The sequence below is a fragment of the Lichenostomus cassidix genome, chromosome 2 (assembly GCF_008360975.1).
Source record: "Lichenostomus cassidix isolate B80296 chromosome 2, HeHo_3.0, whole genome shotgun sequence".
NCBI classification, from domain to species: domain Eukaryota; kingdom Metazoa; phylum Chordata; class Aves; order Passeriformes; family Meliphagidae; genus Lichenostomus; species Lichenostomus cassidix.
In genome coordinates this window covers 137,078,686-137,104,497 of record NC_139482.1, presented here as the reverse complement: position 1 = coordinate 137,104,497, position 25,812 = coordinate 137,078,686, and the positions used below count along the sequence as shown (strand labels likewise).

Sequence of the window (25,812 nt, the reverse complement as noted above, 5' to 3'; positions counted from 1 at the left end):
TTGGAGCTAGGGCCCACGGAGGATTCAGGTCCCAGCATGCAGTTCCCCATTTTTGATCCAAGTGGGCCTGAGGGATGTTGTGTGGATTAATTAGTTAATGTTTGTAAACTGCTTTGAAGATGAAAAGTGGTATCTAAGTTCCAAGCATTATTACAACAGCTTTGAGCCATGCTGAAGAACTCCATAGGCAGCACTTTGTCTGCTGCTGGGGCATGGCATGATCTTTTTTTAGTGGTTAAATAACTGGAAGATTGAAATGGCTCCTTTACTGAAAGAACCCAACCTTTTATTTTGCTGCAGCTGGTAATTTAAGTTTTAACAAGCATGCCGAGCTAGGATCCTTTTTCCCAAGAAAGGAGAAGCCATGACTTTTAAAATTAAGTGTTAAGTCTGAGATAGGTTAGTTGTAGATGCTCCTTCGGAGGGCTCAGCACCCTGCAGTTCTGGCAGAAGTCACAGGGAACTGCACTTTGGAAAATCGAGAGATACACTTTCAGGTTATAGTCTCAAGTTGTTTGTCTAAGATTAGGCTATTTTGTTTAAAGCTTGAACAACATATTCTCTTCAGCCGTCTATGGCATTATCGAGTACTCCGAGGATGTTGTGTAATTAAAGCAAAGTACAATGGCAGTTATGGGGACATAACTGCCAACTTCTTTCCCTTTCTCCTGTACTTCCTTGATAATTTGAATTCTGTTTCTTTTCTACTTGTACTGCTGCTGATTTCCTCTACTGTGCATCTTTTTTGAAATCATGTAATTTAGTTCAGTTTGTGGTAGGTGCTCTGTAATGGTGAACACCAGCAGGTTTTATTGTTTTTCTAGGTATAACCTAGTTTCACTCTATCAAACTAAAATTTTTGAGGTGTTATAACTTCTATTTTTATTATTATTATCAGGCCTTTTTTTAAAATAGAAGTCTGCCATGTATCAGGTATGTGTTTTACTTCTCTTTTTGTATTTAAGGAACTAAAGATAGAGAATAGTTCAGATTTTATGAAGTAGAACATCCATAAAATAGTAGTGTTAGTTGACACACACAAACATGCTGATGTAGAGTCAGCTCACATCCAAACTTGGCTTCTCTGTTTCTTAATCAGAATTTGTTTCAATGCTTTTAAGCCATGCATTATGTACATCTCATGTATTTAAAATGCTGTATGTACCCATGTCTCTAAAACCTCTTCATTTATACAATAAGGAGCTGAATGGATTCTAATAGTAAACATAATATTAAACATTAATGTGGTGGCCGAAAATGTTCTTCTGTTCACATATTTAGATTTAACCTTGATAATCTGGAGTGTCAGTGTTAGCTTTAGATGCCACTTATGTATTTTGGTCCATGTATTTTTATAAGTATTATTTTCATTTTTGTTCATGTCTGAACAACATGCTTATTTATTTTATTATTTATTTTATTATTTATTTTATTATTTATTTTGCTTCCTTTTGGCTCTACATCTACAATTTCACTACGTATTTCTAACTAAAAAAATTTGTGTGTCCCGGTGTTATTCCTTTGCAGTCATGTATTTGCCACAGTATTAGAATTTGCAAAAGCAGTTCTTTCCAAGTTTTTTGTCTACAGAAATGTATACTTACAGTTAGCACTTATTCAGTATATCTTGACTTGATTATTTGAGAGCTGTTCAGTTAAATTTGAAGTCAATGAATCACACTGCACTTGAGTTTACTTGTATTTAAACCTCAATAAAATGTGCTTACTCAAATAAATCCCTAGAAGATTTATTGGCCTCCATTTTCCCCTAATTCTGCTACTGCTCATTTTCCATTATACCTCTGAGGGATCAGATACTCTTCATGCTCATTGCGAAGCTTAGTTTTTTCTCAAAACTGTCTGGGATTCTGAGGAGCCAGAAGATGCCAACACTTTTAATTTAGATAAAAATCAAACTGAGTATTTGGGCAAATTTTGCATGTTGTTTTACTTAGTCTAAAGATTATTTTACTGCTTATTCCAAAATAATTAATTTTGATTTTTTTTAAATCAAAGCAGCTTCTTGCAGAAGTGCCTCTTTTTTCTTCTTTTTTTTTTTGTTTTTTTTAATAATTTTGGTAAAAATGTGGGAAAACAATGCATTTTTCATTTTTGCAAAAGATAGAATTTTTCATGTAAAACCTTATTTGACAGAAAGCATTTGATCATTGCTAGTAATAATTAGAAATGCTATGCTGAAAAATCCTCTAAACTTCTTTTTAAAAACAAGGTAGAATAGTGATTCATTAAATGAGAAAATGTAATAAGGAAATACAAAGAGTCAAAAGCTTTGGCAATGGTGAAGAATAATTTTTTTAATAAATTATTTTGAAAATGTGGATGACAGCAGTTATGTGGGGTTCTCTTTAGAAATTAATTTCGAGTTAATTAAATAATTCCCTACCTCTTAAAGATAAAGAAGGTAGAGGGGCAAAAGGCAAAGGGGTGTTCTTCCCAGTGCCTAGGCTGCAGCTGAGGGTTGGGGGTGTTGGGGATAGGGGTGTTGGGACTGACTGTAGGGTTTCAGATGTGCAGATTATGGAAATGTGGAGCCTTTGGGACACTTCCCCCAGAGAAGCGACTCGGCAAAAATGTAAATTGAGGCCCACCAGCTCCCACTTTTGCAGCAGAGCAGGAGCCTTCGCTCAGTGAACAATAGCAGCAGCTATGAGGGCCTTTTCCATCCTCCTGACACCTTAATTCACTGCTCTGAACTTGTTTGCTCTTGCCAAAGGTTTTGGCTCTCCTTTGATCTCAGTCTTGCTCTCCACTCTGCCCTGTCTCCTCTCCTTTCTAACACTACAATGAATTTTCTTGCTTGCTTTGCTTGCTGCCTTTTCTTCTGAATATCTTCCCTCCCCACGAGCTTGAGTGCAGCACTCAACTCAAAAGTAAACTTTCTTATAAACCTGTTTCTTCATGAGAAATGATAGTAATTATTGTATTCATAATTAAAATAAAGCATACAAAAAAATTGAAGTGATACGACAGCCATACCTTCATCCAGAATATTTTCTATGCCCTAGAGCCTAGGACTGTCTTCGGGTAATTAAAAAAAAATTGCTTGTTTTGTACAGGATGGTGTTTTGTAATACTTCAGACTAGTTAGAAGTATGTCAACAAGACTTAATTAGCAACTGGCTAGTGTTGGGAGTATTGCAGCCTGTTAGGAAGTTCAAATAAAGAACATTAAATCCATTAAAAAACCCCAACCGTCTAATCTCTCCAACTTCAAGAGTTTGTGAGGAAAAAATCCTTGTATCTTACAGTGCCCAATTCAAGTACTTTTCAGTACAAATAATGATAAGATTTTTTAAAGTTCTCAGAACATAACTGTGCAGCAAAGGTTTTGCCTGCACTTATTTAATCTTGGGATTGGGCCAGAAATGTTTTAATGTCCACAGATAATCAGGTCTTTGATTTATTTTGTAGTGAAAATCATAATGCTAAGTGACATCAGTGGATGGGGTGACATTGCCAGCCCAATGCCATATTGCAGAGAATGCCAGTTTATGGCTTGAACCTGCTGTTAGTTTGCTTGGGGGCTGTGTAAACAATTACACAAAAGGGAGAGTGCTGTTTCCTTCTTCATTTACATCGCTTTCTTCCATACCAAGATTTTCCTCTTCTTAGAGCAGTGCTGGTATTGCACCAGATGAATTCAGAATTTCAGATGGTATAGCTGTAGTTTAGCTGTACAGTGTAACTTTGAGGTAATGCACAGGAGTGCTTCTTGTGTACTTTGCAAATTGGAATTAAAATTTTGTTGCTTAGCCTTGAAGAGCTTTGTGCACAACTCTAGATGTAACTTGGGCTTTCATAAACACAGATTAGGCTTAAATTCTAGTAAAAGAGAAATCAAACATTGCCAGTTTGTTTTCTTGCTTGCCATCAAGGTGGAGCGAAAACTGAGAAGAAAACATTTTCTTTTTATGCCTTGTTCTGGGGAAGAATAAGGTTCCAACTTTCAACAGTTCTCTAATAGCTGATGATAGTTACTATTTTATTATTTGGGACTGTGACTTACGTTGGACAGTTCCTAACTTTAGCTTACATTTTGGAGCTTGGGGATAGAATAATAATACACAGGACAAACCCATGTGAAGTATGAAGATTTATAATGTTGATGGCAGATTTTTAATGTGTATGTTCTGAAACAAAAAGCGTGTTGGGTTACTATCTACTGAAGTATGTCTTCATTTTTTCCATATCACAGTACTTATCACAGTCTCATAGAAGAATGAAAGAATGCTTATATGACTGTCTTAGAACCGATTAGAAATAATTTAAATTAACAAACCTTTAATGTAATAAGGGTGATTTTAGCTGGGCCTCAGCCATGTGGTTACAACTGCATCTAATATTCAGCATTTATTTGTGTCCTCAGAAGTGGGGTGTATATGGCTCCTGATCAAAAACATTTAGGCAGTGTGGAATGGAAAAATAAAAAAAGACAAGTTAGGCAGAAAAAGATCAGCTGTTTGGAGGTGTGATATCTGTAGATGAGAGCCAAGTTAGGAAGGGGGTTAGCTATTGAAATAGCCAAGTTAAACAAGAGACACTTAGGGCTAAGTAGCGTCCCAAAGGATTGATAAACTTTCACATGGGGAGTGTATGTGGTTGAGCCATTAGCCCCAAATGGTGTCTTGTTTAACTTGGCTTTTAAGGTAACTAGCCCCTGTCTAACTTGGACTTCTCTGATGGTATCCCACCTTTACAGGGCTGACCCTCTTTATAACTTGGCTTTTTGTATTTATAAAATGGTTTTGATCAGATAGCACTCTTTTTTTTTTTTTTTTTTTTTGGTTCAGAAGAGAATTAAGCTTGGTTTAGAAAAGAATGAAGTTGCAAGAGAGAATATATTAGTGTCGCATTGAGAGACAAGCTGATTTTAATAAAACGCAATTGTAGAATGGAGGAAAAGGAACATGGCCAGAACAGGATTTTAACCCACAACTTGCTCTCCCACAAGTAGATTTTGTTGCCATACGGCTGTGTGCAGAATAACTGAATGTATTTTTTTGCATAATGGAACAGGCCCATCTAGTCTCTTAAAATGAATATAAATATGGAAAATGACAAAAAGAAAACTGATATTGCACAAGGGCGGAAAAGCTTGAATCTGAATGTGTATTCATGTCTGTGTGCTGACACAACTGCAAGAAAATCAGACAATGTAAATAACATATGGTTTGTTTTTCCAACAAAAGGAGAGAAGGAAGACAAGGGGGTTTAATAAGTTTGGCAAGTTGTCCCTTCTAAACTATCGTAGTCTAAAAGGGACATTTTGTGTATCATTCCAATTCTACAGATGCACCAAGAGCCAAATCCTGCTCTTACTGAAGTCAGTGGGAGTTTTGCCATCAACTTCACTGAGACAAAGATTTGGCCTTAAAAGAATTAATTCTAACAATTGGAGTTGTCAGGGCAGCAACAGATTTCTCGTACAAGTTTTGTCCTGTGTGGATAGTGAAAGGCTCATTTTTTTAGCTTGGCTAAAGACACTGTTGTGACTCCGAATGCCTGGGGTGTGGATGTGTGAGTGTGTCTGTAGGGAGAAGCTTTCACAGAGTTCTGTACATTTTGCAGGGCAGGGATGATATTTAGCTCTGCGTTGGTAGGATGCTGGGCGCACTGGGGCCCAGAGCCTGATGAAGGGCTCTGACCACTCCTGTGCTATAAACAATTATTCATAATGGCGTTAGAGAACTCATAAACAGTGTTTCCTGGGATAGATACAGTAAGTGGGTAACATGTTGTTCTCATGTAGCAACATATGCTTTACATAATTTAGTAATGCAGTACTTTTTATAGGCTTTTAGAGTAAAAACAGGAAGGCGTGTTGTTCCACACTGCTCCACAACTCCTACCCAAGAATTTCTGTATTTGAGAAGAAACGCAGTTTTTAGTGACACAGCCAACTATTTTGCTTTTTCTTTAGAGCAGCATCTTTTTAAGTTGTGTTAAAATGTCCATAGAGAACCAAGAAGTACTGTCTGTTGTGTACAACCTTCTGTCCTTTGGTGTATTCTTACCCATAAGTTAACCAGAGCTCCATTCAAAATCATCTTTGTCAAGCAAAAGTAGAAGGAATTGGTGGAAAGTAAAGGACTTTTTAAAACTTTTTAACTTTCTAACATAGATCTATACTATATGAAGCATTTTTTTTAAATAACAAGAGAACCATCCTTTTCTAACTATTTGATTTTGGTTGAAAAATAATTTTTTTTAGTGTTTCTGCTGCAGTAGAAAGTGCAAAGTCTATTTTAGTAAACTGAAGAGGAAAAACACAAAATCCCAGTGAAAATTTTATGAAGTTCATAATAATGCAGTGGAATGTGAAGGAACGATAGGAGGCCATTGCAAGGCATTAGGGGAAAAATCAGCAGTCTTTTTGCCCTATTGTATAAGACACAAAAGTAAGCCTGCTTGCTTTATTTAGAGAGGGTCATACCATAAGTTTGATTTATTTTGTTAATCTTGGTAGGTAAAACCACAGTGAGAGGGAAGGCCACGGGGTGACTCTCCTTTTAATATGCTTCTTGTTTTCTTCCAGGCGAGTACACAACTGCTACAAATGCCGTCAGTGCAGCTTCACAGCTGTTGACACTCAGTCACTACTAGAGCACTTCAACACTGTGCACTGTCAGGAGATGGACATCACTACAGCCAATGGAGAGGACAGTCATGGCGTTTCGTCTATCAAGGAGGAGCCAAAAATTGACCTTAAGGTCTACAGTCTGATTAATCCAGACCCCAAAATAGGGGAGCCCATATCTGACAGCATAGTGAAGAGGGAAAAGATAGAAGATAAGGAAGTGCTCAAGGAGAAAGGCTGGACTGACAGTCCCAGCGATGATCTTCGCAATGTGACCTGGAGAGGAACAGACATTCTGAGGGGGAGCCCATCATACACACAGACCAGTCTAGGCTTACTGACCCCCGTGTCTGTTGGCCAAGAGCAGCCAAAGCCTTTAAGGGATAGTCCAAATGTAGAAGCTGCCCATCTCGCGAGGCCCATGTACGGCCTGACGGTGGAGAGCAAGGGTTTCCTGCAGGGCGTCCCAGCCGGGGCAGCAGAGAAAGCCGGGCAGCTCACCCAGCCCTACTCTGGATCCGGGGACGGCAAGGCAAAGGACGAATCCCAGTCCTTGTTACGGGTAGGAAACTTTTTTTTTCCCCTCTTGCTTTTTATGATTGCATGTATGTTGTGTTTGATCGGCTGTGCAAATGATTTCTTCAGGTCCGGAGTAACGTGGTTGGGGTTCTTTTAGTGCGTGGAAACAACAACAAAAAAAAAAAGTCAATGAAAGACTCAAATTTTCCAAAGTGTTCACATAAAGCAGTCTGTATGTTGATGTAGTATTAGTAAGCTTCTGCTTTTGCTATGTAGCTCTGATTGAATTTTGTTTAATCATTCCTGCTAATTGTGCAGGTTGGTGAGGCATTTGAAGAAGGGAGGTTTAGAACCCCAGAAGGCTGCACATCTGTTACACTAGAACAACTAATCACCTCTTAAATTTTGTGGTGGTGTGACAGTTCGCACTTAAGCAAGATTTCATATTACTTCATATCTAAGAATATGAAACGTGAGTTAAATATTAAAAAAAAGTAACCTTTTTTCGTGAAGCAACATAATTATATATCAATTTTGACACTTGTCTGGTTGCCTTGGGAGCAAAAGAAAAAAGAAAAAGAAGGATCTTGTGCGATAAGAGAATGCAAATATTTGTCACACCAAATAATTCCTATTCATTTTTTTTTTAAACAAAAGGATCGATATACAAGGAACTTTCCCTTCCATCAAGGTGTGTTTTCCCACTGTAGAGAAAATGGAGCTTAGAAAGGCTCTCACATTCTGAGGAGCTGAACAGAGAGACAAATAAGTGCTTTTGTCCTGAAGCCATCACAGATTTTCAGGAGCTACTTCCTATCTGAATTTATAGAAACTTGCCACAGGAGCAGGGAGTTTGCAGACAAAGTTCACTAGAATGGAAGTGATGATCTGCTGATTTCCTTATTGTCTTTTATAAGAACATTTATAACCATAGCATCCATTAGTGTAACACATCAGAAGAAGACAAAAAGGAAGGTAAATGTTTTATTCCATAGTCTGCTAAGATTATACACAGATGTATATATCTCTGTACACACAGAATTCTTAAAAAGCTGCTTTAAATGAAGTCAGTGGTCTTAAAAATATTGCAGTTGTTCTAATTATAGAACATTTAAACCCTGCATGCAATTTAGGGGGACCACAAACTTTTGTACCTTAGTTATTGTTGTCAGATTTTAAGTGTATGAGAAGCAGGTACAGTATGACAGGTTCCTTGTTGCTAACCTGGGTGTGTGCTCACTGTGGATGGCAGGATTATATTTCTCCCCTCCATTAGCAAATATAAATTAAAATACATAAACCCATGCAGCAGTGGCATTAATGCTGTGCATGTGATGTTAATTCCATCCCACTTTAGATCTCATACTGGTTTTTAGCTATGTGCAGACAGACTGGCCAGAGGAACCATTTAAATTGTGGTTTATCAGAAAACAATTTTCATTTACTTTTTGACTGCCGGGGGATGAAAGAAAACTAAACAAAAATCTGCAAAGGGACATGGTAGTGTACAGAATCAGCTCTATAAAGGTCTTAATTTGGTTGGTAGCTGGACCGAAAATCTTAGTAAGCAGTAGAATAAGGCCTTTATATTACCTCTTTTAGCCACTGCTGAATATGGAATGGGAAACTGTATGCTGGCTGCTTCTTATGCCCTTTTTAAAAATATGTTGCGATGCTTTTTAAAAGTCTTTATACAAAACCACTTTTATATACATATATATGTACCTTTTTTTTCAAATTAGTATTTTATCAATTTGGAAATATTTTTATCACTTCTGGGTATGAAAAACCTGTCTTTTCCATACTTTCCTCAAGAAATGTCTTACTTTTGTGTATTAACAGTGCATAAAAATTAGTTCCTTGCATTTTTAAATGTGTACAACCCTATTTTTTGTTTATAAATTTTATAATGATTTATTAGCAGATTATGTCTATAGTGACTGATAAAAACATGTCAACGTCCTTCATACAGGGATTATTTCTGTGTACACTTTCAGCTGCTGTGCTCTTTGAACTGTACTGTGCCAAGGACTTGTTTGTCTGGGTCTTTTTCTTCGTGATAATATTTGAATTTTCACTTTTCTTTGAAAATTAGGCAAGTTGCTTTTGTCAGCTTGAAATATTTTTAAAAAAGCAGGGGGAAGGAGGTTAACTTTTTTCATCAGCTGAACAGAGTTCCTAATCTTACATATTTCATCATGATTGATGGATAGAGAAAACATAATGAGAATTGAAACTTCTTGAAGGTAAGGGGTGATCTGAAGGATAGGAAATGTGGGAGTGTGATTCTGTGAGTGATACTAGTTCCCTCTTCCTTTCAATCTGTGAAAAAGATCATAGAAACCCAAACTCCTTTAATTTGCTCTTGATTTAGTTCTCTGCAGACAGAGTTATGGGATGCAGTACTGGAGCCATAAATAAGAAGACAAAGCAATGGTCAGCTTGACCCTTGGGAGTTTAGTGTCAAGGATTATCTGACATACAGATATGTATGCCTGCAAAGTCAGTTGAACCAGACAGAAATTAAAATTGTTCAGAAAAGTAGTTACCATATGTTCTTGAAAAAGCTCATTTTTGTAATCCTCTGAAATAGAAAAAATACACTATTGTTAAGCAAATCTCTCCATTGTTGTCAACTTTTGGCTACATTTATTTTTCTAACGTGAAATAGCTAGTAGGAGTAGCTAATGCTGTGATAAAAGTTGGTCTTCTCTGAAAGCAAAGTGTTAAATCAATACATCCTTTTAGTATCATATAATGAATGCTTATGCAAACACTGTATCCCAGGACGACTGGTGACTAGGAAACAAAACCTATAATAAAATCACTGTGGACACCTTCATTTTTTTCCCCTGAAGATTGACACAGAGGAAGCCAAAAATTTGGGATTACTCAGTGAATAAACACTGAGAAATGGACTGAAAAAGAAAATCTCTAACACATCCCTTTGGTTTTACTGGCTATTTAGTATTTATAAAGTTATTCTGCTTTTACAAATGATTTGTAATGATTTGACAGTAGCAGCAATACCATGTGCTTTTAATTTTTTACTTTCCTGATGACGGGGGAAAGGCAAAGCAGAAATCAGGTTTTTTGACATTTTTTCATATAGACAGAGGTTGATGCTACAAGTTTAGAAGTGATTAGCATTTTGGTAAAATACCTGAGATAAAACAAATCAACTGGAGAAGGGGTGAAAGTATACCATGGCCCACAGAAATCCCTAATGCTTACAGGAAAATTAATTTTTGGAAATTGCATGGAGTAATTTTCAGTTTTGGATTTTGTCTAAGCCATTTATATGCTATTTCTTTCATTCCTTCCATGCATGATAGCCATGGTCCTTCCCCAGACTCTGTGCTACAGTAGATTATTTGTGGGAGTCATTGGGGTAAGATTTCTTTCATTTTTAGAAGCTAAAAGACTGAATTGCTTGTGACCTTTTGGGAGCTGGAGATGATGCAAACACACATCTGCAGTGGATGCACCCTTCTCCCTGAGACTGCTTCCAGGCTGTGTGTGTGTAACAGAATCTTTCTCAGGGGCTTGGTACACTTCTATGAGTAGCTTTAATTTATTTTTCTTATTAAAATATTTCCAGCAGCTGTACTTAGAGCGAATCGGTATGTTTTGCAAATGGGAATTACCAAAAATGTACCTCAGCGTGGTACAATGTGGACATTATTTCTGCTCTTCCTTAGAGTAGCTGATTTTCTAGTTTAAAGATTCGTTGATACTGGAAGGTCTATTGAGATGCAAAAATGTTCCTTTTTTTTGGTAACACATTGGCAGCTAGTGGACTCCAGGCCAGGCAGATTGTTTAATGCTTTGACAGCACAGATCTTGGACAGAGGGAACTTTTTGCTAAACTGATTTTAAATGAAGTGTCCTGTTTTGGTGAGTATGGACACTGCAGAATAAAGTTTTCCACAGAATGGGGAATTGTAGCCTGAGCCTTCAGACCTCTTCACAGACCTAGTTATCTCACCTAAAGGTGTTGGTATAGACATGGTAGTTTAACCAGTGGAGATGCAGAATAACACAGGTCAGCGTGTCTGTCCTGTGGGGCCACAAGGGCCTGCGGACAGCAAGGAGATGATTTGTGTACTAATCATAGTTCATGAAGTGATTTGTGCACCATCAAAGGGAGAGAGATTGTCACATTATTGCAAAGGTAGTGTGGATTTTTATCAAAGGCATGCTGCAGACTGTAACATTAAATATCTAGCTGAGGTTACGTTAACCTTTGCTATGAGCTTTTTGTATGGGGCAAAGGATAAAATCTAGTCTTCTATTAAACTGAGATTATTTTGCACCATAATGATCAGACTATTTGCACAGTACAGGAAATCACAGCATTTCAAAAAAGTTTTCATTTACTTTGAGAAGAGGTTTTTTTTTTTTTGCCCGTGATATTTGCGCTTGTGGTATTTCATATGGTGTTCTATCTGAAGCTGGTCATATGGCTTTAAATTTCGGGGAGACAGGAAATCAGAAAAAGTTATTTCCTCTCTCTCTGTTTTGTATTCTCCTATGTGGGTGATTGACAGAGCTAATTTAAAAACAAGCAATTGGTATGTAAGTATTAAATTTACATATAATTGATTTAATATCAGTGTAGTAAATATAAGACACAATCCCTGGTGGCAAAACATGATTTCTCTTATTTTAAAGTACTGACTCCTGTTACCCACAGAGCTGGATGCCAAATAGCTGCAAAGCAGTGAAAATGCTGAGTTGTCCTTTGTGATTTCAAAAAGACTTCTCTAAACATATTCAATTCTTGGCCATAAGGATAACATACACTGGAGGTAAAACCTGCCTCTCTGGTGCTGATAGAAGTATTGCTGCTGCTGTCTTTAGCAGGAGCACAAGAAGCAGCATGTTCAAGCACACAGAGTGGGATCTTGGTTTAAATGTGATTTTTTGGTGGTCACTCCATGGTGACAGATGGAAGGTTTTGTGTTCTTTGGCATTGTGTCCCACTTCCAACCACTTTCTCGTAGCAGCATTTTAATGGTATATCTACAGAATTAAATTTAATGCATATAATAGTATCACACTTACATTTAAGTCGGTGTAAGTCTTGGATACTGCATCTCATCCCTAAGCAACTTCAGGAAAGAAAAAGCAGCCCTTTAAACAAGAAACATCTGAAATAGTTTCTCTGTAGCTGCATCTCATTTTTTTCCCATTTCCTCTGACTCTGTTAGAGATCTTTCAGGAAGTATTTATAGTCAAGGCCATTCATTGCCATGTGGGTCCTCTAATTAGCTGAGGGGAACTCAGCAGGCACTGTGTGTTACTAATGCACAGAGCTCTCTCTGGCAGGTCAGAGAGCTGACAAAGTCTTTCATTTCTTTTTTTAAAAGCACCTGTTTCCACAAGTCTCTGCCTGGGGAGTCAGTGGGCTACTTTTTTACATTTAACTACATTCTGGGAAATGGCAAGAATCCTCCAACAAGGAAAATGAGAAAATAAAGTTAGGACTTAAAGAGAAATGGTTTGGAAGCTTTGTGTTTACAGTGCAAAACTGAGGCGGGTAAAATCCCTGTGCTGGTGAAGGGCTCAGGAGTGAAGCTAAAGTAACTTTCTGAAGGTTTTTAAGCAGTTTAGAAACAAACGTGTACTTGGCTGCTTTTAGTAACTACTGGAACCAAACCCACAAGAAATTGAATGTTTCGCATTACTCATCCTGACAGTGATCAGATAGAACTAGAAAGTAACTTTTAGAAAAATGTTAACCTGCCCAATGAAAGGCATGTTTCTGGTTTTTGTGTGGGGTGTGTCTGTCATGTGGTGAGACAACCCCACCTCATCCATGTTTACCCACCCGGCAGGGCATAGGGTTCTTTTCTTTCTCTTCTTCTATTTTTTTTCTTTCTGGTCTCCCTTTTACGAAATGTGGTTTGGAAGAGAATTAAGTGATAAAATCATTATTTGGGTGGGGCACGGTAATAATGCAAAAGGGCAGCAGCTACGTCAAAATCCTTGCTGAGAAGGTGAATCAGTATGTGGAACAAAGGGCTGGCGAGATGGGTACAAGCCCCCAGGCCACTGCCTAAGCAGCAGGGCTTATTGAAGTTGCTATGATCAATAACAATGATTCAAGCAGGCAGAACCAAGATAATTCTTGATTTAAAACAAGCTGCTGCATTTGGATAGATGAGATCGTAAGGCAGATTAGAACAGAAGAGTACTTTTTGTATTGAACGGAGGGGCCAAAACAGATTGACAATCAGTGTCACATGAAACTAATTCATTTTTATATTCCCCTTCCTAGGTCAGGTAGGAGAACCTCTCCTTTGCTCTCTCTGGTCTGGGATTTGATGTCCTGGCATGAGTGAGAGTGAGAAGGGTCTGTGCACTGTTTTGACCTGGGTGCCACATGCCTGCACCTGGGCTTGGTTTGCTGGGTGAAGATAATCTGGTGTGTGCAGCAGCTGCTCTGTGCCATCTCTGCCGTGGGGAAAGTCAGAACCAAACTGGCATGAGGCTGGGAGTATCCTTGGTTCCTGGGCACAGTGCTCCTTGGCAGCCTCCCCTGCTCTGGCCTGGATGGGGTCTGGGCACAGAAGGGTCCCCTGGCCTGAGCAGGAGCCTTCAGTGTGTGCAGCTCAGGCAAGGTGTCCCTCACTCTGGGTCCCTGCTCAGCCCTTCTGCTCTGCAGAGCTGCCCAGGCTGTCCTTGAGAGCAGGTCAGTCCAGCAGGCCCTGTCCCTGCCCCAAGCTGACCACATGCACTGAGGCCGTGCCTTTCTTGTAGGTATGGCCAATCTGGTTAGCAGATATTGTTTTTACCATCCTCAAATACATTCCTGAGGTTCTTTTTCTAACTTTAAATGGTGCTGACAGTGGGTGCAGGTTGGTTGAAGGAACCGTGTGTGGGGTGCAGCTGTGGGCACTGCAAAGGTAAACAGGGCAGAGCAGCTCCCTCCAGTCTAAACAGCTCAGAGAACTGTCAATGGGAAGCCTTGTTTAAAATGGGAAGTAAGTTAATGCAGCTTCTTGCATGATGACTAAATTAAGGAATTAGTTGAGCTTTGCCAAAGTTTTGAAAAGTCCAACTCTAACCATTATACAGCCCTGTTATTATTCTGTATTGCCAGTAGTACCTAACAATAGACTGTATACCTGAAGTGAAATGGAAGCTTCAATTGTATTTAGAAACTAAGGATAATCTCTGCCAAAATGGATCCAATAAGAAGCACACATTCATGCTTGAGGACAGAACTTGCTGCTAACATGTAGATTTTCAATGGAAAATTAAATTTCACAGATGAATGCAGGCAAGGATTGTACATAATTCTATTTTTGCCTGAAGTACAATGGTGCTGAACAGTGAAAATCTATGTGAAGATACCTCTAGCATCTGGAAGTGCAGAGTTGCTTTCTGTACTGAATTTCAGATGACCCTCTAGATGTAATTAAAAGACATAATAAATACACTCTTTTAGAGGAGGGATCCTACAATAGCCAGCAAATAAATGTTTCATTTATTAGACTAAGAAGGGAGTATTTTAATTATAATTGATTTGAAGGAATCCAGATGCTATCCACATCTGAACAAATTCAAAATGTTGAAGATTTAAAAAGAGATTTATGAATAAACAGTGCACACACTTGCTGTGATTTTTGTCATGGAGGTATCTAGGGCTGATTAATACAGCCAGTTAAAAACAACTATGGAAAATAGCTGCTAGGTAAACAGATGTGTGCTGAAACAGAAATATACGTATGTGTGTGTGTGTGTGATATGAAAAAGGTTTTCTGGAATGTCATTTGTTACCTTGGCATTCCTCAGAACATGCATATGGTCACCTTGGAACTAGTCTTAATTTTCAGGTCTCTAATGTAGCGCAATTGATTTAGTGAACAATTTCCTGCTTAATGTAACTAATTCACTTCTTCCACCAAGTTCTGTTTTTAAAATGAGGCTTTATAGCGGCTAAATGGTTCTTGCTGATGTTTTTTGAAGCATTTCTTTTAGTAGCATATATATATTTTAGAAAATCTTACAGTCTTTGTTATAGTGATATAATCATATGTGTATGTAATATAAATCTATAAATACGTGTATTCCTGTTGCACATTACATTATTTAGAGTTCAGATAGGGTATATTTTTTAGCATAAAGATGAGAGGAAGAATATTTCTTTTTGCGTTGTGTACAGTATTAGGATTCCGAAACAAATGGGGTGGTGGCAGCTCAGGTTGTGCAGTACTTTGCAGGCAGCTTGTGAACAGCCTTGGAAATCTTTCCTGAGTTTGTGTATCCCTGGAATGCCTGAGATTTTCAAATCTCAGGTTGGTGAATCATGTTTGTCCTATTTAGATGGTTAATTCCCTATGATTTCTTGGCTGCTCTAGATCTTCCTCTCCTAATTCTGTCTGTAAAATGGGAATTTCCCATCTAAAAAGGCAAGAGTGAAGAGAGATGTGTTAAACTCTATAGTGCAACAGTATTCTGATAGTCAAAGCAAGAACAGCCTGATTCATAGGCATCCTGCATCAATATTGCTGGTTATCTTCTCTGAGTGTGATGATACAAACTTTTTTCAAGAACACCAATGAAAGAGGAAAACTGAAAAACAGATTTTAATTTTAATTTTTATTTTTATTTTAACTTTGTTGAATATTCTATTATTTCCTTCAGCCTGGGAGGGGGGGGGAGAGAGGGGAAAAAAAAGCAAAAGCAGGAATTTTGGAGCGAGGCATTTGCATTTCTTGGTTGACTTTGACCTCATTTTGGTTTATGTGCCTCTGATGTGTATGGTAGCAAACTGCACATTTTCACTTATGGGAAGAAGTCTTTTAACGATGGCTTACAGTGCAGTCTTTAATCATGTAAGTTGCCTCTAGCACTTGCTGAGAGTAAAATTCCACCCTCTCCATTTTCAGATGGGTTGTACTATCAGCTGTTTCTCCTTGCAAGACTGTCTGTGATTTGAAAATTGTGTTTAAATTCAAAAAGTGAGGAAAAAAGAGAAATAATCAGAACATTTGTCAAGAAATTTGCTATGAATGGGAATGAGGAGCAGTGCAAACAAGCTTGAAATGAGTTTTAATTCACATGTTATTCTGGGAGCCTACAATTTCTGGTGAGAAAATGGCATATTTTAGCTCTATTTCCTCCAGTTTTTGGCATGGAGCAATGCCTGTTTTGTTCAGTCAGATGTTCAAATGGGAATTTTGGATGCTTAGAACTAATTTTAGTAGGTGGGGGGCAAATTTATTATGATGCTACAAATAGAGTTTGATCACAGCTGCTTCATTGCAATTATAAAAATTGGCTGTGAATCACTTAAACTATATTTACTGGTTACAAAAAACCCCAAAATCTCATCTATACAAAACTGTCTTGTTGCCCTTAAAATTCTCAGTATCATTATTTATATACCCAGTATTTTGAATTTGACTTGATCACATTCCAGATTATTTTCATGCCTCTCTCCCCCCATGCCCCAACAGTGATAATGTGCTCAAATGACTCTCCCATTCTTTCCAAGTTAGGGTGAATTTCTGAGCTTGTTATGAAATTACAGTAAATCATACACAGACCTCTTAAGACTTATTAAAAAATGTTAGTAACTTCACTGGAAGTTGGGCACTTCAAAGCTCTCACTGCTCCAGTCTGTACATGACTAAAAGGCTGTAGGGCAAACACCACAAGGTGAAAGCTTACAAATCAAAGCAAAACTTAATACACCACTATTATCCCCTTTATAAGACATATGGAGAATAATATCTTTACATATTTATGAGGGGTTTTTTTTCTGATAGTAACTGCTTTAATGTTCATGGATTTATGCTTTTGAGCTAGAAAATACTGAGTTGTATTTTATATTTTTTCAATGTTTCGTGGCAGCCTCTCATCCAACCCCAAATAGACATATTCCAGACCTGTTTAAAAGTTCCCATTGTGCAAAATAAATTTAGTCATCCTGTTTCTTGAGAAGTGTTTTCTTCACAATTCAGTTATGGATTCATCTGTGGTGATCCTTTTGACGTTATTACCTGCAGCTGATAAAGAAGACAAAAGATCCATAAAGTTCTCCACTGACAGCACAGTACTGTTATTGTATTACTGAAACCCACCTATATTTAATTGAGTTGTGCTAGAAACTTAAATATTTCCTTTTGTTTAAAATTCTCATAAACCATACTTCATGCAGGGCTTGAGGGGTGGGGAGAGTTAATGGAAAACGTGATTAAAATCTTGTAGGCTTCAAGGCTTGTAAATATCTTGGCACCTACGTATGTTTGTGTGCATACATGTGTATGTTTACTAATTTTAAATTAGGTTAAAAATTAGAATGAAATTATAAAAGATTAGATTTATACTTAAATTAAGAGTGAAAAAAGGTTTTCCACTGAAAAAAAAAAGTCTGTAATTATTTAGCAAAATGGTTTGTAGGACAAATAATAATTTTTAAAGCAAAGAGCATGCTACAACTTTACTGATTTTTCCATTACAGAAAATTATGTTCTGCTTAGCAGAAGTTTTAAATAGATCTTTCATGCCTTTAAGAGTGTAGTCTTAGTCATCACTTAATCAATGTGCCTTTGCCTTCTAATAGCCAGCTAAACGGTTGAAGTGTTTATCCATAACATCTATCCTGTATGATGTGGGGGCTTAAAAAAATTAAGAGGCCAGAGTCTGTTAAACTTGGACCCTCAGTTTCTTGGTATAAGTGATTCCTCACACTTTAATCAAACCTCGTGACCAACTTTGTGTACCTCAGGAGAAGTGTTGCATTCAACTTCACTGCCCCAAGTTGACATGGGTGTAGACCTCTACACAAAGCTTTTCCTGAAATGCATTATTTCAGTGAGCAAATAGGCAGTCTAGGGTGAAATTGTAATCATTGCTTAAAGTGTTTGAGGGCTTTCTTAGTGATACCCTCCTTAAGAGGTGAAGCATAAGCGATTTTGGACACCAGTTCCCCCAGGTACATCATTCTTGGAAGGAAAGAACATTTTAAAAAACACTGAGTTGAGAAATATTTAATCTGTGCTGGTTCTGTAGGTCCTTGGCAATGAAATTAAATTTTTTAAGCATTGGGAAGTGAACTGAAACTCCATCCAGCAGTCCACACCAAAGTGTTCCCAAGTGCCTGGAGGGCTGCTGCATGTGCCTGGTGTTCTGCCTGGCTGTGAATGCCTCTAGACCCCTGCTGTCAGCTGTTTTTATCAGTATAGATTTGCTTCCCTCTTTGTTTGGCTAGATTGCAAAGAAAGTTCACTGAAACCTCTCTTTCTTTGTCTTCTTTGGCTTGGTTTGGGTCTCTCCCCCCTCAATCTTTTGTGGAACTCACAGTTACTACAATACAAATCATTAAAATTCTCCAGATTTGGAGCTGTCCTTTGAAAGAAATTTACCAAACAATTCATTTTGTTATGAAAACTGTCTAGGGTTTCTTATCCGCCTTTCCTAAAATATACATTGTCTGCATTGCAAATGGAGGCTTTCTGATGGGGAGAGATTAAGCAAAAGTGCCTCAATCTTCTTCTCGGCATCTGTGCAGTGCCGTGGTTGGAGGCAGGGTGCTGGTCTGCAGGCTCTGCTCTGACAGGTCTGCTCTGGAATGCCTGCACACAAACGGCCCTCGCCATCTGATACCCTTCCGACCAAAAATATTCTCATGGCCTTGCTTGCTTTCATCAGCACCACTTAGTAAACCTCAGCTAGTGGAGGGAGACATGTTGGAGCACAGCAGAAGAACAGAATGGGTGAAACTACAAATTGTTAGTCTGTTAAACACAGATTATGTCTTTGGGTACAATTCCATTAGCGACTGAATGAGCCTGGATGGGTAGTAGCTTGTGGAAGTATTTGTTATGACAAAACCAACTTTTCATTAATAGACAAAGTTATCCTGTTTTCCTCTGTAGTCTGGCCAACTTCAAAATGTTTCAAACTAATTTCAGACTTGTAAAACACTGTCTATCAGATACAGACATATGGATTGAACTAGTAATTTGTTTGCCATCTGCTGATAAAGGAAGCAAGGCGTCTAAGTAGAAAATGAAGAATTCCCTCCGTCTCCCTCATTGGAATGTCATATGGTGCCTTTAGTAATTGTTTGTATTGACATTTTTATTGATTACTATGTAAAGTGTTGCACTGCATTAACCTGAATCTGCTTTCAATCTCATAATGATGATTTTTTTTTTTGTTTCCAAAATAACTGTAATCATTTGAACCTATAAATAATGTTGTTAGAAAATAACCCACTTTAGAGCTTAAAAAATAAATTGATAACCATAAATTTTATAGTGTGAAACAGGAATTAACATATTCTTTAGCTCAGAAAAAGAAAAAAAAACCTTTACTGTTATAAAAAAGGGTTAATTAAAATTATATTTCCTTATAGTCAAAATTTCCCCTTTCGTCCTGAAACTCCAGGAAAAACAATGCAATTCCCAACATAAAACCAAGCAAATCTTTCACAGCTTTTCTGGGTAGGGAAAAATGGGTAGTTGAACTTTTTTGGATTATTGTCTGTCAGTCTTTTCTCACCAGCCCTGATAGCTTGTCCAGGTCCAGAGTTTGTCTCCCTGATTTTTTTCAAGGCTTAGCTGTGCTGGGGATAGCTATTTCACATAGACCCTGGTTATCTCTGGGTATAATAAGTCTATAGTAGAAGTTTAGGTACTTCTTCTAGTTAATGCTTCCTATAGGTTTGTCCATTTTCATGAAGCATTTAGAGCTTCTCTGTTTAGAAAATATATAACAAGTAAAAAATTCAGGAGCTTCTCAGTAGGCATACTGCTTTCATGGGTAATAAAATGCAGTTTCAATCAGTGCTTAAATACATGGAACCTTGATTAGTTGAATAATAATAAATACTCCTTTCAGCCCTAGTTCTCTGTAACTTTTTTCATATTGACAAGTACTTTATTTTTCATTGATTTCATCAATCTGATGAACAGATAGTGCTAAAAATATTCACAAGCTATATTCTTAAGTTGTTCTCATAAAAAATGTTACTGAACTGTTGATTTTCTTTAGCAAGATAAGCCCATTTTTTTCTGCTGCAGTTGGATTATTAATTGCCAGAATGTACCAAAGAATTTCTATATGTGCTTGAAGTGAAAGTAATATGTAAAATCACTAATTGTCCGATATACTGTTTTCTTTATAATAAATATCTTTGTTTTTCTTATTGGTGTTCCTTATAAGGATCTGAAAAATCTATGAACAATGCAGAAAGCTTCTCTTTTCTTAGTGTGGTTATATATGGGTTAATTTGAAAAAAGCTAAACAGTTCCATAAATAACAAATCTTTCACGTAGAGTTAATTACCATGTTACATTTGGAATTGACATTTGCAGAAAGTTATTACGACAGTAGGAACATCTCAACCAATAGACATTTGCTGCAAATATACACATAGGAGCTGGTAGCGGTGACAGCAAGAAGTCTGCAAAGTAAAAGGAAAATTCAGATAGTATTGATGAAGGAAGGGCTTAGGTAAATGCTCCTGTGATGGCTTATGGAAGGTCTTAAACCACAAGTACAACCACTTATAGAACCATTACTGTATGGTTTGCTGTTTGCAAAACAGTTTCCTGCTGTTTTTTATGGTTTAAGGTGCATCTAGTTTGTGAAGTCTGTTTCTATATTGTGTTTCTGTGCCATGTTCCAGCACTTACTCTAGATCTGCTCTGCATCTGATGGACCCACTGGTTTGTTCTGCTTTCATTTCATTGAAAACATTTTCCTGCTTGTAAATGTTAATATTTACAATGCACTTTGGGAAGTATACATCCAAAGAATTTTTATTCTTTCAAATTTTTTTGTTTGGTTTGTTTTTTTTTTTTTAAGATGATTTACCATACTGTATAGTACCTGACAATTCCAGTGGTTATAAAATGCTTTGAAACATACAGTGCAGTGTATAAAATACAGGCATTTACAGTGTGTTGGCTGCAGCAACAGAGTCAAATTACTGCTAAGGAAATACTGCTTCACAATAATCAGGAGGATATCAGATACTTAGTCGGGTGTTACCTACCAGAAACTGGTAAACTTGCTGTTGATGAGCATAATCACCTCAGGGTATTGAATAGCTCTTCACAGGTTAATGTTTTGTAAGTCCATGATGTAGCTTGTTAGACTGCCTCAGCAGGAGGTAAGGGGATGATCAGTGGGGTAGGAGGAGCCAAGACCCTTCTCTTCAGCTGTATGATTTGGGACAAAAATATATTATGCTCTTCTGTAGATAAAAGCTTTTATTATATAGTAGCTTCCAAAGAACATTGAGATTTATGAATATTAGCACATTGTTTTGGAAATATTGGATATGAAGTGGTTCAGAAGCAGAAAGGCTTATAAAAATGGCTGAAATTTTGTATGTCTACTGTAGACGTATCTCTTGTTTCTAGGAGCTGATACTTTGCAGACCAGTTTGTCTTACTGTGATGCTATCACACTTCTGACAAGAACAAATGGTTTCAGAACCATTCATGTCAGGTCGAGATGGTGAGAACAGCAGATAGACATGAGAACTGTGACTGTATAAACAACATACTCCCATCACCAGACTAACGCAGGTCCAGAGAAGTGGCAGCATCATTGTGACTGCTCAGATATTGCCAGCACGCTATTCCCCCCTTCCTAGCGCAAGAGAATTGACTGCAACTGTTTATTTTCAACACATGGTTGATATCTTTGTCTGTCTGTCTGTAGATCAGCTGTGCCTTGTTAGGGACTTTACTCATGAGCCCTGAGAATCTTGCTCAACCTTTCATCTCCCTGCCATGTAAGTGTGGTTTGTTAGAAATAACTGAGAAAAAATGTAAACTTACTGAAATGACTACAAAGTCCATAGTCAGTGTCAAAGGAGAGAGGGGATGGATTGAATTGAGGGTGAATGCAAGAGATTAGTCCATGCCTTCTCAAATAAATTTATAATATCTCTTTAGACGGAGAAAGAAAAACTTAACAGTTGTATTTGCCTTTTGTGAAATCTTAGAAAGGATATTTCAGTCTGACCAATTCCTCTTGGTCTTAAGTTTCTCTTTGTACTGTGCAAAGGCATGACAGAGTGGTATTCTCAGCTCTGTATGAGCCCAGAATACACCCATATGCTATACAAACCCCCTGACTACAGATATGTAGCATATGCTGTATTTATATGAGTGAACCTACGTAGTTCAGCTAAGAGGCTGTAGAGACACATGCAGCTAGTGGAAACATAGCAGCAACAGGAAGGATATTTGGGAGGGTTTGGGCTTTCTCCACTTTAACTGTATATTCTTGATGATCCTGTTCAGCATTGCTTCAGTAAATCCTGGAGAGTAAATTCTCTTTATTTTTTCAGTTTTTAAAGGGTGAAGTCATAGCTCTCAGGTGATACTGCTCTGATCCTGCTATAGATGTAAAAAACATTTTTACATGGGGGAGCATCTAACTGGTTGTCTGACATATTTGCAGACTGTAAATTGCTCTCAGTGAATTCAGGTGACCTTTAGCACTTCAGTCCACTTCACACTTGTTATTCAAGTGTCTCCATAGAAATTACATGTCGCCTTTTTTCGAATGTGCCTACCAGTGCTTTCACTGAATCATACTTGTGCTGCTGCTACTGCTCTGTTTTCCTGCTAAATCAGGAAGACTCCACGTGGAGACCAGGCAAGTTCTCAAAGTACTGATTGTGTCCATAGTCAGGACAGAATTATAAAAGAGTATGGATTTTTCTGTAGGATTTTTTGAAATGGAACTGTATTCATTATCTTGCTTGCTGTTGTCAGTAGTTTCTCTTGGTTTCTAAGTTATATCCCAGTTGTAAAGTAATGGTTGTTTTCAATAGCTGTCAATGAGTGATCAAACATTTCAGGCTCCCATTTCTTTTTTCTGAACTGTTTAAATAATGGACAAAATTATAAATACACTTCATAAATCTGTATCATCAAAATTAGAAGAATTAAACAAACTCAGTGACTTGAAAAAACCCATCTGTTTAACTACCCAATAGTATTATTTTTTTACTTTTAGATATGAAAGTGTTATGGAAACATAGCAAAATAAATGGTATTTCCAAAGGGAAAATCCAAATGTATGCCTTTTCTCCTCTGTTAGGATTTTGTAGAGAACTTTACCATGACCAGGATAGCTATTTCACTGTCTCTTTAGTATGTGCAGAATGTCAACCTGCCTCATCCTTTTCTAAGAGAAACTCTTGAGACGTGCTAGTTACCCATCTTTAATAACACTGGGAGCAAAAATGCCTGAAATATGCATTGTGCCAGTGCAAACCTGTAAAAAAATGTCCCTTTCTTGTTGAAATACTAAATTAGATTGTTTAAGACCAACATTTGATTTGGCTTTGTAGATGGCAAGGAAAGTTAATGACCTTTTTTTATTTTTCTGTGTGAATGTTGATGTTTTTTAACCAACATTACCATCATTTGATAACTCTGAGGGCTCTGTGGCATTAAGACTACTAAAAGGATAGAAAGGACACATTAAGAGAGTTTATGAAGGTACTGGGAAAAAGAGTGTAATGATAGGAGCAGGGAAAAAAAAAATATCAGAGCTTCAAAACAGATGGAGTCCTCTAAGGAAGCTGTCTGAACATGGCCCAGGAACTATAAATTGCATTTACAAGACAGGGCTTTCACTGCAGATGGCAGGTTTGCTGTTGGAAGGTAAAAGCCAGAACAGGGCTGTGTGCATGCAGAGAACTGCATTGAGTGTGCTTAGCACCTTGTGTTTGGCATGCATCGAAATTTAAGCTGGAATGTGAATTTAGAAAGGCTAATGTACAAGTTCAGAACATGAAATCTGCTGTAGTGTTCAGAAATCCAGATACTTGCTTTCAGACATAGAGCATTTTAACTAAATAGAAAGGCAGAATAAATTTGTAGTCCTTAAACTGAAACAAGGCATTAGCTTTGAATGTCATTTTCAATCACTCTTACATTTAAATGTTACGGAGAAGCCCTCCCTTTATTCCCATGTGGCATGCAGGTGTCATTCCAGAGTCTCACGGTTAAAAAGCAGTGGTTTCTCTCTTGGCCTGTTGTACCATATTATTTTATTATCCCATTTGACCTGGACCTGATTTCAGTGAAATAAATGAGAGTTTTCACATTAGCTATGATTCCTGCTCTAGGAGATGATCCCTAGATCTTAGGGAAAAACAACCTCTCTGAAGTTACCCCATCCCATGGACTTTCAGGGCGGGACTTGTCTCATCTAATTATGATGGAAGTGTCTGTGCCTGAGTTATCTGTCTAGGATTCTTGGAGCCAATGCAAATTTAAGCAACACAGTTGTGAAGTACAAAAAGTTAGTTACCAAATCCAAAAAAAATATTTCAGTATAGACAGAGACCTGTATATTTGTTGGCCATTCGTTGTATTGGCTTTATCTCCAGTAACTATGAAGGAAGCCTAGACATTTACACCACCACACAGCAATTACAGGAGGCGATAAAAATAAAAGGAGTGCCTGCTTCTGCTTTGTCCGAATGGCAGCCTTATCACTGGAAGTAGGAAGCAAAATTTTGGCATATCTGCAGTTGATGACTCCTCTGTCTCCAAAATGTAATTTGTCAGTTAATGGGAAATATTAATATGGTTTTAATCAAGAAGGCAAGGGGGAGGTTTATCAAAAACTTACAACATTATTTCATGAAATAATTATGTATTTATTAATAGTTTTATTTTTCTTGTTTTATGTATGTGTCTAAATCTCTAGAGTGACATTTCTTTAAAACAGGAATAGTATAAGGCCGTTGAAGATGAAAGCTGTATTTTCGGGACTAGTCAGTCCTTGTGTAGAGCAAAGTCATAGTCATTCCCTGTAAGTATATGTAAAGACATGCTAGACTGATGGCTTTGTAAGATAAAAGTAAAATCAGAGGGAATGAAAGGGCATTTGTGAAGTAGAAAAAGACAGTATGATGGAAAGGAAAACTTAAAGAGCTTACTTGGATAAAACTGGGGATAATTCCTTCAGTACATGAGGTGTGTGTATATATGAAAAATGAGTGTTATTGTCTTGCTTGGGCTAACTACTAAAAAGTCAGCCTATAAGAGCCAGGACAGATAAGGGAATAAGGGATCTGAAGACAAAGCATGTCTTTGAGAAATCAAAGAATTAACTAGGTAAAGTGGCCCAAGAAACTTTGTCCAAAGTTTTGCAATAAGATTTTTTCATCTCAAACAAGCCTTTAGTGCTTTATTTCTCTATTTATACCTCTCATTTGTGGTGTGCATGCTTTTGTTCCTTTTGATTCTGTGAAATCCATCCCAAAGTGCAGTAAATATTCTGCTAATGTCCACTTTAAGTTATTGGAGTCCTTAAGTGATTATCAGAGATTTTCTACCCTTTATACGTTTGTCAGATGTTTCAATCCAGAAACGCAAACTCTGACCTGTTGCGGTTTAGGAGGATATTACAGCAGACTTTACCCTAGAGCTTCTCTACCCAGCCCAGTTCAGCGCCTCAGTGCTCCAAACCCTCTGTCCCAGGGCTGGACACTGCGCTCTCACCGGCCGGGGAGCCATAAGGCTAGCTCTGGTTTGTCTGCTTCCACAACCGGCGGTGATAATGGAGGCGAGGAGGGTCTGTGCAGTGTGTCCATGGAAGATGTTTATTCGCATGGTGCAGCAGAGGCCAACGACCTCCCTGAGGCAGAGATGCCTCGAGGGCGAAGGCCTCACGTGCACAGCCACATGTGG

The 25,812-nt window shown here is 37.7% G+C and overlaps 1 protein-coding gene across 6 annotated transcripts in view; it reads left to right on the top strand.

Annotated features, from left to right (window-relative positions):
* TRPS1 (transcriptional repressor GATA binding 1) overlaps positions 1-25,812 on the top strand; it is a 219,016-nt gene that overhangs the window by 57,604 nt on the left and 135,600 nt on the right. For all 6 annotated transcript variants that reach the window (XM_085053435.1, XM_085053431.1, XM_085053436.1 and 3 more), the window contains one exon: positions 6,557-7,160. In XM_085053435.1, the coding sequence (XP_084909561.1) occupies positions 6,557-7,160 (604 nt within the window). The remainder of the gene's footprint in view (positions 1-6,556; positions 7,161-25,812) is intronic.